Raw genomic sequence first — 17528 nt, 5'->3', positions numbered from 1 at the left:
CTCCAACTGTCCAATCCAGTCCTCAGCCCTGGCTGGAGCCAGCGGGGAGGGAGTCACCAAGGGGGCTGGTCCCACCTTGGCCAGGTCTGCTCCCCTGGGCCTCCTGTGGCTGCAGAGCCTCCTGCTGCAGCATGAATCCCGGGCCTCTGTGGGGTTCAATCCCATCCTGGGAAGCGCTGGCCAAGTCAACCGTTTCTGGCCAGGAGCACAGCTCTCAGGCCCTGCCGCCCACCCAAGACAAACATCAAGGAACTGCTAGCGCCATGCTGCTTCTCTGTGCTAATAAATGGCCATCAAAAAATATGTGGCAATGCAAGCTGGGAAGTGTCCACACACACACACACACACACACACACACACACGCCAGCTTGACAGATGGGGTAGGACTCAGCCCTTGGGCCCCTGGGGACCGAATTCACACACTTATTCTTAACTGCCACCTGATTATTTCTCCAGCTAAAGCTATTTTAAAAGTATCCTGAAGGAAAGTGCCAGGGCCCCCACTGTCCTGGGCTCCCAGGGTCAGGGTGAGCAGGAAAGGCCAGCCCAACGGGGAGGCAGGGAGGGCCGTGACAGCGGCAGGCGGGGCTCCCTTCCCTGATCAAGGGCAGATACCGTGAGAAGTCATTCTAGGAAGGCACAAATACCAACCCACGTACCTAAGAAGGCAGGGCACTGTGACAAGTGCAAAGACTTGAATTACAAAGTGAGGAAGGCACCGTCATCGTGAACACAGCTTTGGTGCATGACATGTCACGCTCTCTACATGAAGAGACTTTTGGTGATTTCTCTCTAACGCAGACCCCAAGTACACAGAGGAAGCTGCTCGTGGTACAGTGTGTTAATGGGATTTCCACCTCTGTGGACCCCAGTCTTGTGAACTGCAGTCAGTGGGTCACATGCGTCTGTTTCCAGGTGTGCAAAAGGAGACACACACACACGTGGCACGGTCTCCCCGAGCTGGACCTCACCCGGGGCCTCGGAGTCACGAGCAGCGGCGCATCCTGGGATGCTATCCGAAGGCGAGCTGACCCTGCCCTTAGACGAGGAGACAGGGACTGCCACCTGCCACTTTAATACGAAGACCTAGATCTGGTGAGAGGAGCGCGGCTGATTCTGTGTGCGGTCACCAGGAGGCTGCGCACACGACACATGATCTTTGGGTTTCTATTTCTGTTTCTGAAAAATAGGACAGCTTCACAGCAGTGACCTCTAGCTGCCCTGGCCCCGGGGTGCCAGGTGAGGCTGGAAACCTCAGAAGCCCATCGGAACACCTGGGAGGAGGGTGCGCTGACACGTATAGGGGACAGAAATAATTGGCCATGATGTTGGCAAGGGCCAGGCAGAGAGAGACGGATTAAAAACAAATTAGAACACAGAGCAGGAGGTCCTCTGGGATTCAGAATGTTCTCTGGACAGGATAATTCCTTCCACACATCTGTCACCCCAGGAGTTTGTCACAGCCAACACTCGTCCTCACCCCCTGGTCACCCAGTCACGACTGGAACCTCTCCCAGTTTCATCAGAGGCAACACCAGTCACGGGGAGAACCAGAGGCTTTTGTTCTGGCTCACAGGTTCCTAAAACCCCACACACACTTGGATTCTTTGGTTAAATTCTGAAAAATTAATTACAACACCTTTTCTTTTTTAAAAAGTAACATTATAAAATGTGACACAAAAAGATACTCCAGGTCATTAGAGAAACGCAATCAAATACAGAGTGTGGGACCACCTCCCGTCCACCAGGATTGCTATAATAAAAAAAAGATGATAACATAACTAGTTCTGGTGAGAATGTGGAGAAACCAGAACCTCCCGCACCCCAGGTGGGAACGTAAGATGGCACAGCCATTTTGGCAAATGATTTCGCAGTTCTTCCAAAAAGTGAAGCAATTATCATATGACCCAGAAATTTCATTTCTACATGTATATACATACCCAAGAATTTGGAAAACATGTTCAGACAAAAATATGTACATGAATGTTCAAAACTACATTATTCATAAGAGCCCCAAAGCAGAAACAACTTGGATGTCCATCAACTGAAGAATACTTAGACAAAAGGAGGCTTATTTGTACAATGGAATATTGTTTAGCCATAAAAAGGAATGGAGGATAGACACATGCCACAACATGGATGAACTCTGAATACCTTATGTTCGGTGGAAGAGCCAGATACACAAGCCTACCTATTCTGTGAGTCCGTTCATATTAAATACAAACCACAGGCACATCTGGGGAGCCAGATCAGTTTCAGGGGGAAGGGCTAATGCAGTGACGAGCACAGGTTTTCTTTTATGGGTGATGGAAATGTTCTGGAAAGGACAGTGTGATGGTGGTGCTGCTCTGTGAACATACTAAACAAACACCATGAGATTTCAAGATGGCTGTGTGTACCCTGGGAGAACACTGGAAACCCACAGGAGAAAAACAGAAGCTTATCGACTCGAAGACCTGGGACGGCAGCACAGTAAGAAACAGACGTCCCAGCACAAGTGGGGCTGGCTCCACAGCTGGGAGCGAGGACCTCCCCTCCGCAGGGGGACAGTGGAGTCCCAGAGAGCTGGACCCGTAGGGTGCTAGCAATCCCAGCTCTGGGGAAGTCCCCCCACCAAGGCTCGCAGCCTGCAGATTACGCTGGGACCAGAACTGAAGGCAGTGCCAGGCAGTCCCCCAACCCCAGTGCCCGCACAGGCGCTGGACACTAACAGGGCGGGGAAAGAGGTCTGTGGTTCCAGCTGTTGTTCAGCTGCAGTGGTGCATCCCCCAAGGAGGTCTGGAGAGCAAGTCTGCCTGGTGCCAGCTGTGCCCACTCTTGCTTGCTCCAGCCGGGATTTCCACTGGAAGAACTAGAAGGTGAAAAGCCCTGGTCGTCATCCAGCCCTTGGGTGCTTACAGCACCTACAGCTGGAAGAGCTGGGAGAAGAGCCCTCCCCACGGCTCATTCCCAGGTGTATACTGCAACAGGGAGTTTGAGGTCCTGCTTCTGGGCAGGCATGCCCTCGGGAGCAGCAGAGAGGAACATCACAGCTCCTGCACCCACCACGCTGGCCCAGTTCCTATTGCTGCAGCTTGTCTGACTACCCACTGCCATCAGGACTGGGTGTGAGCAAAACAGGGGCGGGGGGAGTGCTGCCACACTTCCTGCCACCACTTCTCCCCACGAAGCCCCTAGACCCATGCTATAGCCCAGTCAGAGGGCAAGAGCTTCAGACCTGCACTATTATGGGGCGAGCCAACATCAACAGTGTCTGAAGACCCATCAACCCACAGGGGCCACGGTCCACTGCGGGAGTTCCACACGGGGAGCATGCCTCACACTCTGCCGTCCACACCAAACCTGCCTGAACTTCTGGAGTATCCCTACTTTTTGTGTCTTCAGACGTGGTGGGTCTCCCTGCTGACATGATAAGCCCTGTGCCCACAGCCACGGAAGCACATTACAGTGCCCACCCAAACCAACCCTGCAAAACAGCAACAACCAAAGACACAGCGTTAGGAGGAAGCTGCTAACCAAGGCCATCCCATAAAAGTGGTAGAGATATCTTGATTCACAAAGGCACAAATCACAGCAATGAGCACAAAAATATATGAAAGAAATGGCTGAGATCTCCAAAAGATCATAACTTGCTAGTGAGATATTCCTAAAAAATCAAAATGGATGAAATGCCTAATGAAGAATTCAAAAGAAAGATTTTTAAAAAGCCAATAAGATCTAAGAGAATACAGATTTAGTTAAATGAAATGAGGAAGACAATACAGAACATAAATCAGAAACTCAGGAAAAAAAAAAGAAGAAGAAAAAGATGATTTTGAAAGAGAACCAAACACATCTTGGAAATGAATAGTTCAGTAAGTCAAATAAAAACTCCAATCAAAAAGCCTCAACTACAGACAAGACCAAGTGGAAGAAAGAATACCTGAACCCAGAAGATAGGCTTTGGAAATATCACATTCAGAAAAAAAGAAAAAAAACAAAGAATGAAGAGCACATTCAAGATCTTTAGGATGCCATTAAATAAACATCTGCATCACCGAATATCCAAAGGTAAGGAAATAAAGATTAAGGGAGTACAAAACCTAATCAATGAAATCACAGTAGAAATCTCCCTGATCTTGAGAAAGACATGGATATCAGGTAGGAGGCTTACAAAATTGAATCCCATATAATAAATCCCAAATATTCATGAACAGAAAAAATCCTGACCATGAACATATGATAGTCAAACCATCAAAAGTGCAGGACAGGGCTGGGGATGTGGCTCAAGCGGTAGTGCGCTCGCCTGGCATGCGTGCGGCCCTGGTTCGATCCTCAGCACCACATACAAACAAAGATGTTGTGTCCAATGAAAACTAAAAAAATAAATATTTTATTCTAAAAAAAAAAGTGCAGGACAAAGAAAGAGTTTTAAAATCTGCAAGTGAAAAGGGTTGAGTCATATTTGAGGGCAGCCCCATTACACATGATCTCCCAGCAGAAACCATAGAAGCCAAGAGGGAATAAATGAAGTATTTCAATCCTGTAAGAAAACAATCATACCCAGAAAGGCTATCCTTCAAAAATGAGGGGGAGGTGGGGGAAGAAGACCTTCCAAAATAAGTAAAAGCTGAGAGAATTCACAACCACCAGGCCAACCTTACAAAAGCTGCTTATAGGAGTCCCACATCCAGAAGTGAAAGATAACTACTAGAATAAAAAAGGAGAATGTAAAAGTCCCCCTAGAAGAGTGGATACATAAAAGAGAAATGGAAAAGAAGCAAACATTATTAATACAGTCAAACATCAAACCACAAAGATCAATAAGAAGAAAAAAAGAATCTTTAAAACGAGAGGAAAACAAACGAAATGACAGACATGTCTGTTCGTTCCGATAATAACTTTGAAGGCAAATGGATTAAGTTCTCTAATTAAAAGATATAGACTGGCTGAAGGCATTTAGAAAAACAAGACCAACGATGTGCTGCCTGCACGAACCTCACAAGTAAAGATACACAGACTGAAAGTGAAAGGATACAAAATGATATTCCAAGTACTATGGCTTATCAATGAGGTTTCCCCAAAAGTTCATGGGTTATGGAGTTTAACCTAATCAGTGGATTGATTCAGCTCTCTGGGTTAACTGGATGGCACCTGTAGGCAGGTAAGGTATGGCTGGAGGAGTAGGTCACTGGGGCATGCCTTTGGAGTTTATATTTCGTCCCTGGTGAATGGAGCTCTCTCTGCTTCCTGGTGCTGTGTCTTTCCTCCAGCACACTCTTCTGCCATGACATTCTACCTCACCTTGGCCCAGAGTTGACCATGGAATGAGCCTCGAAAAAAGTGAGAGGCTACTACAATGGAAATGATAAAACAGTGATGAAAGAAACTGAAGATATTAAAAGATGAAAAGAGCCATGTTCATGGACTGGAAGAACTAATATTGTTAAAATGTTCACATTCCCACGTGGCACTTCCCATCAAAATACCTGGCACTCTTCATAGAACAAATGTGTTAGCTTCGTTACTGGGACAAAATGATGGAGAAAAAAAAGGACGAAAGATTTACCTTGGCTCCTGTTTTAGGGTTTCAGTCCATGGTTGGTTCAGTCCGGTGTTTGGGGGCCTGTGGTGCGTCAGAACATCATGGTGAGGAGTGTGTGCTGGAGCAGAGCTGCTCACTTCATGGTGCGGGGAAGTAAAGAGAGCGAAAGGAAAGGGCTGGGGGTCCCAATATCCCTTTCAAGAGCTTGTTCCCACTGACTGGATTCCCTTTCACTAGCTCCCCCTTACTCCCACCTCCTAAAGGTTCTAACACCTCTCAATAGTGCCATCAGCTGGGGACCAACACATAAGCCACTGGGGGACATTTAAGATCCAAACCATAAAAATTAGAAAAGCCAATCGAAGAAATCATATGAAAGCACAAAAGACCTTGAGTAGTCAAAGCCATCTTAGGAAAAAGAAAAAAGTTGGAAGAAGCGCAGTACCTGACCTCAAGACGTACTCCAGAGCCACAGTAACCAAAACGAAAGTATGAGATTGGCATAAAAGCAGACCCACAGAGCAATGTGACAGAACAGAGATGCCACAGTAGACCCACCCATCCAGAGCCACTGAAGCTCACCAAAGGCACCACCGACTTACTGGAGAGAGGACAGCCTCTTGAACAAACGGTGCTGGGAAAAAGTGGATATTCACATGAAACCTGAACCTGCTCCCTTACCCTGTACACAAATCAACTTGAAATGGGTAAGGATCTAAGTGGAAGACTAGAAACTATGGAACTACTAGAAGAAAACATAGGGGAGTCATCATTGGTTCTGAAATTGGTTTTCTGCACAGAATCCTAAAAGCACAGGAAGAAAGCAAAAAAGTCAATAGGGTTACATCAAATTAAAAAGTTTCTGTGGAGCCACAGAAATAGCAAGAGAGTGAGGGAAGCTGCAGAATAGGAAAAAAATACCTGCCAGTTATTCATTTGACAAATGGCACTATCCAGCATATGTAAAGAACTCAGAAAACTTCATAAAAAAAGAAGAAATCCAATTTAAAAATGGGCTAATGATCTCAACAAACACTTTTCAAAAGATGAAATACAAATGGCCAATAAAAATACTTAAAAATACTCAGTATCATTAGCCATCAAGGAAATAGAAATCAAAACTACAATGAAAACCACCTTATTCCAGATAGAATGGCTATTATAAAAAAACAACAAAAAAGAAAGAAAATTAAAAAAAAAAAACGAACAAAAACCAAAACACAACGAATAGTGGTGAGGACGTGGGACAAAAGGCACTCTCATCCTCTGCTGATGGGAGTGTGAACCAGCACAGCCATGTGGGAAACAGTATGGAAGCCTCATAGGACCAAACACAGATCTGCCACGTGGCCCAGCCGTCCCACTTCTGATACAGAGGGAGGCTTTCCAAGGGACTGGGAAGGTGCTGGGGGCGGGGTGCCAGAAGTGTGGTTAGAAATGACTGGTGCAGTATGGAAATAGCACCTAGATTCCATTAATATGTGTAGTTAATGTGTGTTAAGAAAAAATAAAAAGCTTCATAAGTTAAAAATACCTACGACCTGTATGCTTAATAATTTAAAAAACTTAAAACGCACTATCAACTCTAATTTTTGGAAGTCATTATCTAACTTCAGCTGTCTGCCCTCTCTCCCTTCTTCCCTCTCTCCCTCCCTGTTTATATGCAGGGGAGGGGCCTGGAAGGATATTCACCAATATTAATGGTAGGTAATGGCAGTGGAATTTGAGAATCTTATATTTTCTGCATTACTTAAATTCCTTATAATCAAAATACATTATTTCCCCCCTGAAATTTAATGAGCTCCTTAAAAACAGAAAACAAAAAGTAGAAAATGAAAAGATAAAGCCATGACATATAAGGGAGAATCCCTTATTTATTTATGTAGCACACACTAAGCACCTTTCTTACAGGTTTTTATTTGGGTTTGATTGCCCCACAGAAGCAGCCAAGATTTCTTTAAACATTTCTGAAGTGGATAAAATGCAAGCCTGTCTCTATCTACATTTGAACCCAGCTGTCAACACCTTCCAGCATTTTCCATTTCTCCCCACTGGAACATCTCAGGCACTGCCCTAGGTTTTTGTTTTCTTTTCTTTTTTTGTGGAGCAGGATGGGCAGGAAGGAGAAAGGAAGATATTTTTCTCCTTCATTTCAGATACAATAATTCATGTGCTCTTATGAACACACACACACACACACACACACACACACACACACACACACAGTTTTTTCCTACCCTCAGGCCATGTAATCTTTCTACAACTGCTGAGCATTGTCATAAACATTTGTATTCCTCTGACATCCGTGCAACCAAAAGCCTTTCCTAAATGGTGGGTCCCTGTAGTTGACAGGCTCACTCGAGGTGGCTTAACAGAGCCTTTATCAGCTCCTGTCTCCAGCTGCACAGCAGAGAGCCTGCTGTATGCTCCATGGTGCCTCATAATTAGCCCAAAGCAGCCGCTTCCCCAAAGCCTCACTTTGTAACCTGCCACTACTGTCAGTGCGTATAAATATTAAATGCAAAAGGCACCATTAAAATAACATTAGGATTTTGGCTGAAGCATTGACAGCTGCGATCTCTGAAGTTGAGATGAGGCAGCTGCCTAGAAGTTCTTTATCTTTCTGGGCACTTATTTGTAGTTTTCTGAATTCTAGGAATCACTCACACACCTCCTGCTGATAGGTGAAGGTGGAGATGAGGCAGAAAACCACCTTACATGAAGCTATTTTCCTGAGTTTTCACCCTAGGCACATGTGTAAAATTTCATCTACCAAATGTGTGGCAGTTGGACCCCACCCTCCTTGCTGAGCACTGACTCTCGAGGGCTACCAGGCAGCAGACCAGAGGCAGCTTAAGACTTGTGAGGCTGAGAGGACCTGAGAAGACCAGGCAGGCTGGAGGCCGAGCCGAGGCTGCCTTTGGCTCTGGGGAGGCCGTGCTCTGGCAACCCCCATGAGCTGTAGGGCCCCAGCCTTTTAAGTACACAAACATTTGAGGGAGACATTCAGGGCAAGGCCAAGCAATAACTCTTTCCCCCAAAGAGCAAAGACGAGGAGCAAACTGCGAGTGTCGTACATGGAGGCTAATCCACATCCCTCTACCTTTCAGCCTCCACTGACATGACGAGCCTTTAATATTTTCACTATGAAATCTACTTAGTAACAGCATCTGGATTTCACAGAAAACATTTACTGGGATAGTGGAGCAGTGAGAAACTTCAGAAGTGTGGACATACCTGCTTAGCAACGGATGAAGAAATGGCTTTCCTCTCCAGAAGGTCGAGAAGCTCAGCGAGCGCAGAGGGTGTCACGGGACTAGGCGGCCCCAAGAAGAGAACGAGAAAGAAAGTTCACATTTCACACTGTCAGGGTATTCAGGATCCAAACTGCTCGATCTTACACGTTTAAATAATCATAGCCACACCCCGGAATGAAAATAACAGGCCAATTGGGCTCTATTTTATTTTACTTATTTATTTTGTACTTTAGGATATAACAAATTTTTGTGACTGGTTTTGTTTTTTTCTGCTTATTTTACCACCCAACAATAACAGCTGTTTGGCAGAAGCTGTAGCAACAGACAACTGCTCAGTGCAATTAGTCAAAAAAAAGGAGGTGGCTGCAAATTCATGAACCACAAAGAGAAAGGGGGAAAAAATCCAGTAATTAAATATTTTCAACGGAAAGATCGGCCTAAAAATTACTTCAAACAAAACAGCTAACAAAGCCACTTTTCTGTGTTGTTTCTATGCAAATATAAATTCCTTATAATTGTGAGAGATTTTCTGTAGGGGAACACAATGTCTCCCAGCCCCGGCTCTACCTGTCCTCACGGGCCCTCGGTATAATCTGTTCTCTTCTGCAGATTCACAACAGCTTTCTGGACACAGAAGGGCCCCAAGTCCATTATATCTACACTTCTGTGATGTAACTTATTTGCCAAGGTGCCATGATACAAAAGGTCAGGGGGAAAGGAAACACTGTAACGTGTCATTAACTCACACTTGGGGTAGGGTGAAGGGGTGTGTCAAGACGACTGAAAAGATGAGACTGAATCACAGCCTCCTTTACAAATCTCTGGTTTTCTACTTTAAGGCATATGCAGCAACTAGGCTAATGAAATGCCGTCTATCTGAGGTCATTAGGGGACTAGTTTAAAACAAGAGGAATGACTTAAAAACAGCACACAAACATGTCCGTAAGTCACAGCTTCTGAAAGGTACGTGCCACTTGAAAATTTACCTATTTTTTTTTAATTGATTTTTTTTTCTTTTTTTTTTTTTTATTGATTGTTCAAAACATTACAGAGCTCAAGACATATCATCTTTCATACATTCGACTCAATTGGGTTTTGAACTCCCCAAATACATAATACAGACTCACTTCTGTTACATACTCACATTTTTACATAATGGCAGATTAGTGACTGTTGTATTCTGCTACCTTTCCTATCCCCTACTATCCCCCCTCCCCTCCCCTCCCCTCCCATCTTCCCTCTCTACCTCCTCTGCTGTTGTTCAATTCTCTCCCCTTTTTTCCCCCCACCCCCTTGCCCCTCATAACCTCTTATAATTTTGTGTATCACTGAAGGTCTCCTACCATTTCCATATATTTTCCCTTCTCTCTTCCTTTCTCTCCCCCCATTCGTCTTAGTTTACTGGTAGTCTTTTCCTCATGCTCTTCCTTCCTGTTCTATTCTTAGTGGCTCTCTTTATATCAAAGAAGACATTTGACATTTGTTTTTTAGGGCTTGGCTAGCTTCACTTAGCATAATCTGCTCTAATGCCATCCATTTCCCAGCAAATTCTATGATTTTGTCGTTTCTTAGTGCTGCATAATACTCCATTGTGTATAGCTGCCACAATTTTTTTATCCACTCATCTATTGAAGGGCATCTAGGTTGGTTCCACAGTCTAGCTATTGTGAATTGTGCTGCTATAATCATTGATGTGGCCGTATCCGTATAGTGTGCTCTTTTAAGGTCCTCAGGGAATAGTCCAAGAAAGTCCTGGTCTCCACCATTCACAGTTCATTTCTTTGTGGCTCTTACATAGGGAACCAGAGTTCGGCTCCTATGCCAGTTTCCATGAACTCCAGCCCAGTAAAGTGCAACTTAACCAGGAGTGGCTTATGGGTCTCAGACCCAGATTCAGGGGAACCTTTATGGTTGTTCATTCAAATCAGCTAACACACCGAGTCAGCCCATCATCCCTGAAGTGCTTGTTCATTCCAAAGTATGAATAAAGGGTAATTTCAAGTGGAAATTAGGTTTGGAAAGTGTCTGGTGTTCCTAAATTAGTGTTTGGAACATCTGTGAACCATGCTGATTAAATCTCAAAAGAAAGAGGGGCAGAGGGCTGTGAAATAAATCACTATCCTTTTCCAACCGCCCATCTTACTGACAAGTAGAAAGGAATCAGGTTTCTCTAAAAATGTGGGTTGCTTGCATGTTCTGCAATCCTAGAAAATACAACAGCCAATTATCTTATAGTGGAGACTGTGCCTGGACCCGCAATAAGGGCTGAGGTTTCTAGAGCATGCAAAATACAGGGTCTCTACCCCCACATGGGTTAATTATCTCAGTTCATCGGGGCTGATATAACAATGCCATTGCCTGGTGGCTTATAAACAATAGATTTCTTTCTCACAGTTCTGGAGGCAGGGATGCTAGAGATCAGGGCACCAGCAGGTGGTGTCTTGTGAAGTCCCTCTTCAGGAGTGTCCTCACAGGCATCCAGGGCAGCTCTCTGGGGCTTATTTTATAAGGGCACTAACGTCACTTATTCACCCTACTTCCTAATACCACCACCACAGGGGGTAGGATTTCCACACAGGAATTCTGAGCACACAGAAATGTTAGCAATGGGAAGAAAAAGAACACAAAATCACTGAAAATACTTAGAGAAATTCATCTAGTGACCTCAATTTGTTATGTTATAAATTTACACTATAAATCTCTCCACTGATGTAAAAGCACGTGGGATTTTCCAATTATCTTTTTGTTCCATAATGCTCAACACATAGTAGGTCAATAATATTTTTGTCACAGGATTCCTCCTGCCAATAGGGTATCTGAGGTGGTCGGTTTCAGGATCACCATCCCCACCCCCATCCCAAGGATACTAACATTCGCAGACACTCAGGTCCCTTATATTAACGTTACAGTCTGCACAGAAGCTATGCACATCTTCCCATATACTTTGAATCATCTCTAGATTAGGTATAGCTAATACAATGCAAATGCTACGTAAATAGTTTCTATATTGTTTGGGGAATAATGATAAGAAAAAAAGTCTGTATGTGTTCAGTAGAGATGCAATTTTCTTCCAAAATATTTTTGATCTGCAGTTGGTTGAACCCTCACATATGGAAGGCTTCCTATACTAATTCCAGGTACGCCAGTGCATAACTAGAATGAGGGGATGACAAACATTGGTACCCATCACACCAAGCCTGAAAGACCCCCCTCCCCAGGTAACTAAACAGACCATCATATTTCAAAGCCAATGGCAGCAGAAAGAGAAGCTACTAATTTGCTGCTGTCAGATCTAATACTGGCTTCCGGACAGTGACTGTCTCCACTGGGGAAGCTCCGATGTGGGAAGTGGAGGCTCTGTGCAGACTGTCTTCCCCCTTGACACGGGATCTTTCAAACCTTCCAATCTCACCCATTCCCCTGAGTTCTTCTAAGGTCTCAACTTCATGTCCAGCTTGGATTCTGAGAGCAGACACCCTGCCACTTCTCAGCCAGGGCCCACCCCAGTGAAATGGCTATCCATCTCGATCCCAAGCTGATCTGCCCGAGTCCCCCCTTCTCTGCTTCTGTTGAAATGGGACTCAAGAAGCTGCTGCAGGAAGATGCTGGGCTTGGAGTGTGCTGCTCACTGAGGCTGCTGTTCACCCTACTGGCACCCCAGTGCCCTGCCTGTGCCCACACACCCAGCAACTGCTCCAGACGGTCTCCTGCCCACCCTCTTCCCTGCACACACCCCACCTCCCACTTCCTAGGGAGGTCAGCTGATGCAAGGCCAGTGGCCCCTAGTGCCCCTTCCCCCATGCTCTCCACCCCATCGCCTGCCACATGCCTACAATTTGGATTCCTCCTGGGAGGTGCACTTTCTCCATCCTGTGGCTTTAATCTCACCCTTCACAAATGCTCAGACCTCTCCTATCTTGAAAATGCCCACAAACAACTAGAGCTGCTGGGTTTCTTACCTTATTTTGGCCAATAACGATCTAGCCTTGGTGGTTACTCTGTGCCCTCAGAAGCATGTGTCAACTGGGGTCCACCTCAGCCTGCTGAGCAGCTCCGCTCAGAAACCATCCACTCACTTGCTGCCAAACCCCAGCCTTCCCTTCTGCTGCCCCAACCCAAACTCAGCCCCTGTGAGCAGGCTTCTTCCAGGCCTCCCTCTGCTCCTCCCTCAGCTGTCTGTCCACCCCCCTCTCCTCTCCAGGTCCTCTTCCTGGGTCCCTGGCCTTCCCTCAGTCTGCAAAGGGGAAGCGCATCTGTTCCCAGGGATGCTGCTGCTGCTGTACCTGCCTCCCGTGAGGTCCCATGCTCACCCAAACTGTGTGTTTTAAACCAGGTGGCAAACTTCTGGAAAAAGCGAGATGGCAAATATTTGAGGATCTGTGGGCCACACACATTCTCCTTCCTTCCTTTTTTTTTTCGTGGTGTGTGTGTGTGTGTTTGTGTTGGAGATTAAACCCAGGGCCTCCAGCATGCTAAATACACATGCACCATGGAGCCTCACCCCAGCCCTACCCCCTTTTTAAAGAAGGTAAAAAATCCATTCTTATTCACAGGCTGCGTGAAAACAGACTCGCCAGCCAGCCTGCACTGACCAGCACCCTCTGGGTCTCAAATGATGGCAGTGCCCTGCCTCTGGTTACCTGGTGCAGATGGCCATGCCATTTTTGCTTAGCTCACTGCCCACTCCCTGAAAGTTTAGCCCAATACTGACAAGTCCCAGTGATCCTTCAAAACATTAACTACAGCCGTGCCGCCTCCTGCATTCCCCAAACTGTCATTTTTGACAGTGTTGTGACAGTAGCCCCAATGATCTAACATGCTTCCAGTGGCTGTGGCCCATTCTTGGAAGCCATCCCACATGACACTGCTGGACTAAACCTCCTGGCATCACCACTCCCTACTCAGCTCAAAAGCCTCCCCGCTTTCCCAGTGCTTAGGACTCATGCCCACTTAGACCTGAAGTTTGGGACACTCCCCTGACCTGGACAGCCAGACAGCTGCACTGGCCTGATTTTACTACAGCACACTTAGGCAATATGCAATTTCCATTTTCTTAACTATAGTTCTACTTTCTTTTTTAATATTTGTTTTTTAGTTATAGATGGACACATATCTTTATTTTTAATTTTTATGTAGTGCTGAGGATAGAGCCCAGTTCCTCACAGATGGTAGGCTATTGCCCTACCCCTGAGCCACAACCCCAGTCCCCGTTCCACTTTCTTAACTAAAGCAAACCTATTAACAATTTGAAATTTCTTATTAATTTAAATAACCTCCCAAAGTAACATACTGGAAAACAATCAGAAAGTTCAGAGAAGACTGGATTCTTTATATGCCAGTCTTTTGATATGAAGAAAGCAAATTTGCACAATCAGCATCTATAAATTTGATTGCTAGAATGTTCCCTGATGGGGTGTCAGTAGGACATAGTAGCTAGCTACTGCCCCTCTAAGTTTTGGTAACATAAGTCCTAGTGGCCAAGGCTGTTCATTAATTAATGTTTGCTCCAGGGTTAGGTTGGTACATTCTGTGTCTGTGGCTTGAATATGAACTGTCCCTTCTGAAACTTGGGTTGAAATTTAATGTCTATCAAGGGATACTAAGGGGAGGGTGATCAGGGCTCTGCTTTCCTGATGGATTAATAGGTCTGATGTTTCTTGTGCTCGTCTGTTGCCATGTGGTATCCTACATGGCTTCAGGATCTGCCAGTAAGGCCATCACTGATGCAGCCACTTAATCTTGGACCAGAACCATGAGCCAAGTCTGTGGTATCGTGCCATTAACAACAGAAGACAGACCCAGTCGGCTAAAGGTTATTTGAACTGTGCGGAAACAGAGCGGCTACCACTGGTTCCAGCTCCTCCTCACATGGTGTGAATGACTGTGATGTTTATTTAGACAGAACCAGGGCTCCAAATTACCCAACAAATGACTCAACAATTCATCCTCCAGTTCCTTTAGAAGCCACTGGTTGTTCAGCAGATCGACATATAAAGAAACTGATGCATGTATCCAAGGGAAGTCACCTTATCTCTTAGGGCCTCTGTTTCCTAATCTGCTACCAAAGATTTCTCCCAGACTAAAATTCAGCAGCTCCAAGAGTTACACCCAATATGGCAGCCATGACTCCAGAGCCGAGGGATTTATACCTGCTCTGTACACGCAAGCCCCTCGCCTGCCTGGGGCCTTCCTGGGTTCTCGGGACAGTGTGAGTCTCCCTCCTCTCTGTCCCATCTTGCTGTGTAGATGTGAAACAGGAAGTGACCTACTCTGCCTAGATTTCAAACACAGAAGTCTAGGCCTCTTCAGGAGAACGACAGTGACTTGGGGTGGGACTGGGCTGGGGCCTGTATAACTACACACACACACACACACACACACACACACACACACACTCTCTCTCTCTCTCTCTCTCTCTCTCTCTCTCTCTTTTTGGCTGTCTTCTGTCCTCTGCTCTTCTCCGTTCTACTCATGCTAGTTCCCTGCCATTCCCACACCTTGGCTCCCACAGGCATCACTCGGGCCCCTGGCTCATTAAACCCTACCCGTCCTTTAAGGCTCTGGTACAGCTGTGTCTCCTCCATAAATTCTGGATGGATCCTGCCTTGCCTGAGTGGCCATCGTATTGTCAGGGTAGAGTGGCATTTCTGAGTGGAGAGGTCACACCTGGGAGGATGGGGATGAAAGACCACGGGTGCCATGGAGTTCAGCAGACTGTCGTCAACAAGGCGAAGAAAGTAAGGGAACTGAGGCCAGAGACTGCACTCTCCTCACAAAATCCTCCGAGGCAGGCCCCATCAGAGTTGGTTTCACAGAACGACACGGAGGGGCAGAGCGAACTCATCCATGTCAGGCTGGCAAGGAGCCGGGTCAGGAGGTGACTGGCCCCACTACGTGGGCACGTACCGGACAGCAGGAGACTGCACATGGCCTGTGCGGCCAGCCTCTGTGCCCAGATGACTTTGTGGAATCACGTGTCAACGTGAGTCTGTCTTCCTTCTACTTCTCCATGGCCCTGGGATGCCCCTGAGGTGTCGTCACCCTCCTGGCCTGCACGCCACCTCCCCAGGACCCTGCAGGGCCATTTGCCTAAGGAACTCTCCTGTACTCCCTGGGTTCGAACCTGACGCTATATTTCTCCTTCTTGAAATGGGCAGCTCACCAACTCTCCCTGGTTCTCCTTCTACCTCTCTGCCATTTGTCTCAGTTTCCTTTCCCTTGGGCCGTTCTTATCAGCTAAGGCCGCAGAGCCTCAGGTTCCCTCCTCGGCCGCCCCAGCATGCCGCAGCCTCCCTGGTGGCTGTCCTCTGCCCATTTATGTGCTGTAAGTGTCGTCCACCTCCCCTGCACTAACCACCTCTCCTGGGGAGCCACCCCAGACTCGCCTCGCGATGCTCACCCGTGCTGGTCCCCATGACCAGAACTCTGACCCGCGGCTCCCCCGCTACCCTTCACTCAGGTCTCGGCGGAGCCGGGATCTCCTTCCCCTCGCAGAGCACCGCCTGCTGCTTCATGGTCGCCAGGTCCTGAACTGTCAGCTCTCCGAGGCCAGGGCCCGCATCTGCCTGGGGACTGTGCACAAGGCAGAGTCCAGCAAACATGTGCTGAACAGTGAAGAAGTGAGCACTCACAAATTTATCCCTCTCAGACGTCGCATCAGCCGTGATCCACACACACGCTGACTCCCACTGGGGTGTCTGTCCTGCAGGCAGCTCAAACTTGGCATGTCCACGTGCATCATGGTGTCCTCTAGCCCTTCCCTCTGAACTTACTCCTTTTCCTTGTCTCTACCAAGAGTGGGAAAGACTGTCATCCATTTTACCTCAAGTGGCCAAGCAAGGAATGTAGGTGTGACCCTGTGTGGGGGGACTGCTTCCAGCTCAGTCCCCTCACTTTAGCTGGGCCATCTCCACCCTGGCTCAGGCCTGGATGTTTCCAACTGGTCTTTCTGCCTCTAGTCTGTTCTTCTACTCTGCTGGATTATGCCCTCTCCCCCCATACATACATACAGATATAGATATAGATATAAAAACCCTAACCTTCCCATGTGATGGTATTAGGAGGTATACCTCTGGGAGGTGATTAGGGTTAGATGAGGTCATGAAGGTGAGGCCTCCAAGATGGAATTATTGTCCTTGTAAGAAGAGACCCAGAGTTTTCTCTCTCCACCCACAACACCTAATCTTGGACCTGCCAACCTCCAGAACTGTGGGAAACAAATATATTTAAGCCACCTAGTCTGGAGTGTTTTGTTACAGCAGATGAGCTTACTGATGTACACCATACTCCCCCAATGTGAGGCTCAAGTGGGTTTGTAACCCTAGGGCCCAGGTGGCCTGTGGTTGTCTCTCCAGCTTTGTCCCCGTTCTGGCCTGACTGCCTGGGCACTCTGTAGTCTTGTTTCTGAGTGTACATGGCCACTGCCTCTGAGCATGGTGCTACTGCTTTCTTGGTTCAGTGCTTCTGTCCCTCCCGCCACCCGGCAACTCCCACTAGTTCTTCAGGGCTGGCTCAAGTGTCACCTGGGGGAAGCCCTGGATGATTCTGCAGCCCCCACGCAGGGCCTTGTTATTAGCAGTCACAGCACCCCACATTTGCCTCTGGAGTAACAGGATCACATTGAGGTGACTGTTTTCTTACAGGTCTGTATCCCCTGCAAGTGTGCAAACTCCTCATCTTTCATCTGCAGGCCACCAGCCCAGTCCCTAGCACAGTACAAAGGACATGGTGCACAGTCAGGAGAACTG

The 17528-nt window shown here is 46.9% G+C and overlaps 1 protein-coding gene across 1 annotated transcript in view; it reads right to left on the bottom strand.

The window, feature by feature from the left end:
• The window catches only part of Gatb (glutamyl-tRNA amidotransferase subunit B), a 79702-nt gene that overhangs the window by 3772 nt on the left and 58402 nt on the right, over positions 1 to 17528 (bottom strand). Inside the window, exon 11 of the mRNA XM_005337600.4 lies at positions 8762 to 8840. Within this exon, the coding sequence (XP_005337657.2) occupies positions 8762 to 8840 (79 nt within the window). The remainder of the gene's footprint in view (positions 1 to 8761; positions 8841 to 17528) is intronic.

This window comes from Ictidomys tridecemlineatus, chromosome 9 (assembly GCF_052094955.1).
Source record: "Ictidomys tridecemlineatus isolate mIctTri1 chromosome 9, mIctTri1.hap1, whole genome shotgun sequence".
Taxonomy (NCBI): domain Eukaryota; kingdom Metazoa; phylum Chordata; class Mammalia; order Rodentia; family Sciuridae; genus Ictidomys; species Ictidomys tridecemlineatus.
The sequence above is the reverse complement of the archived record's forward strand: the minus strand, read 5'-3'. Positions and strand labels throughout refer to the sequence as shown.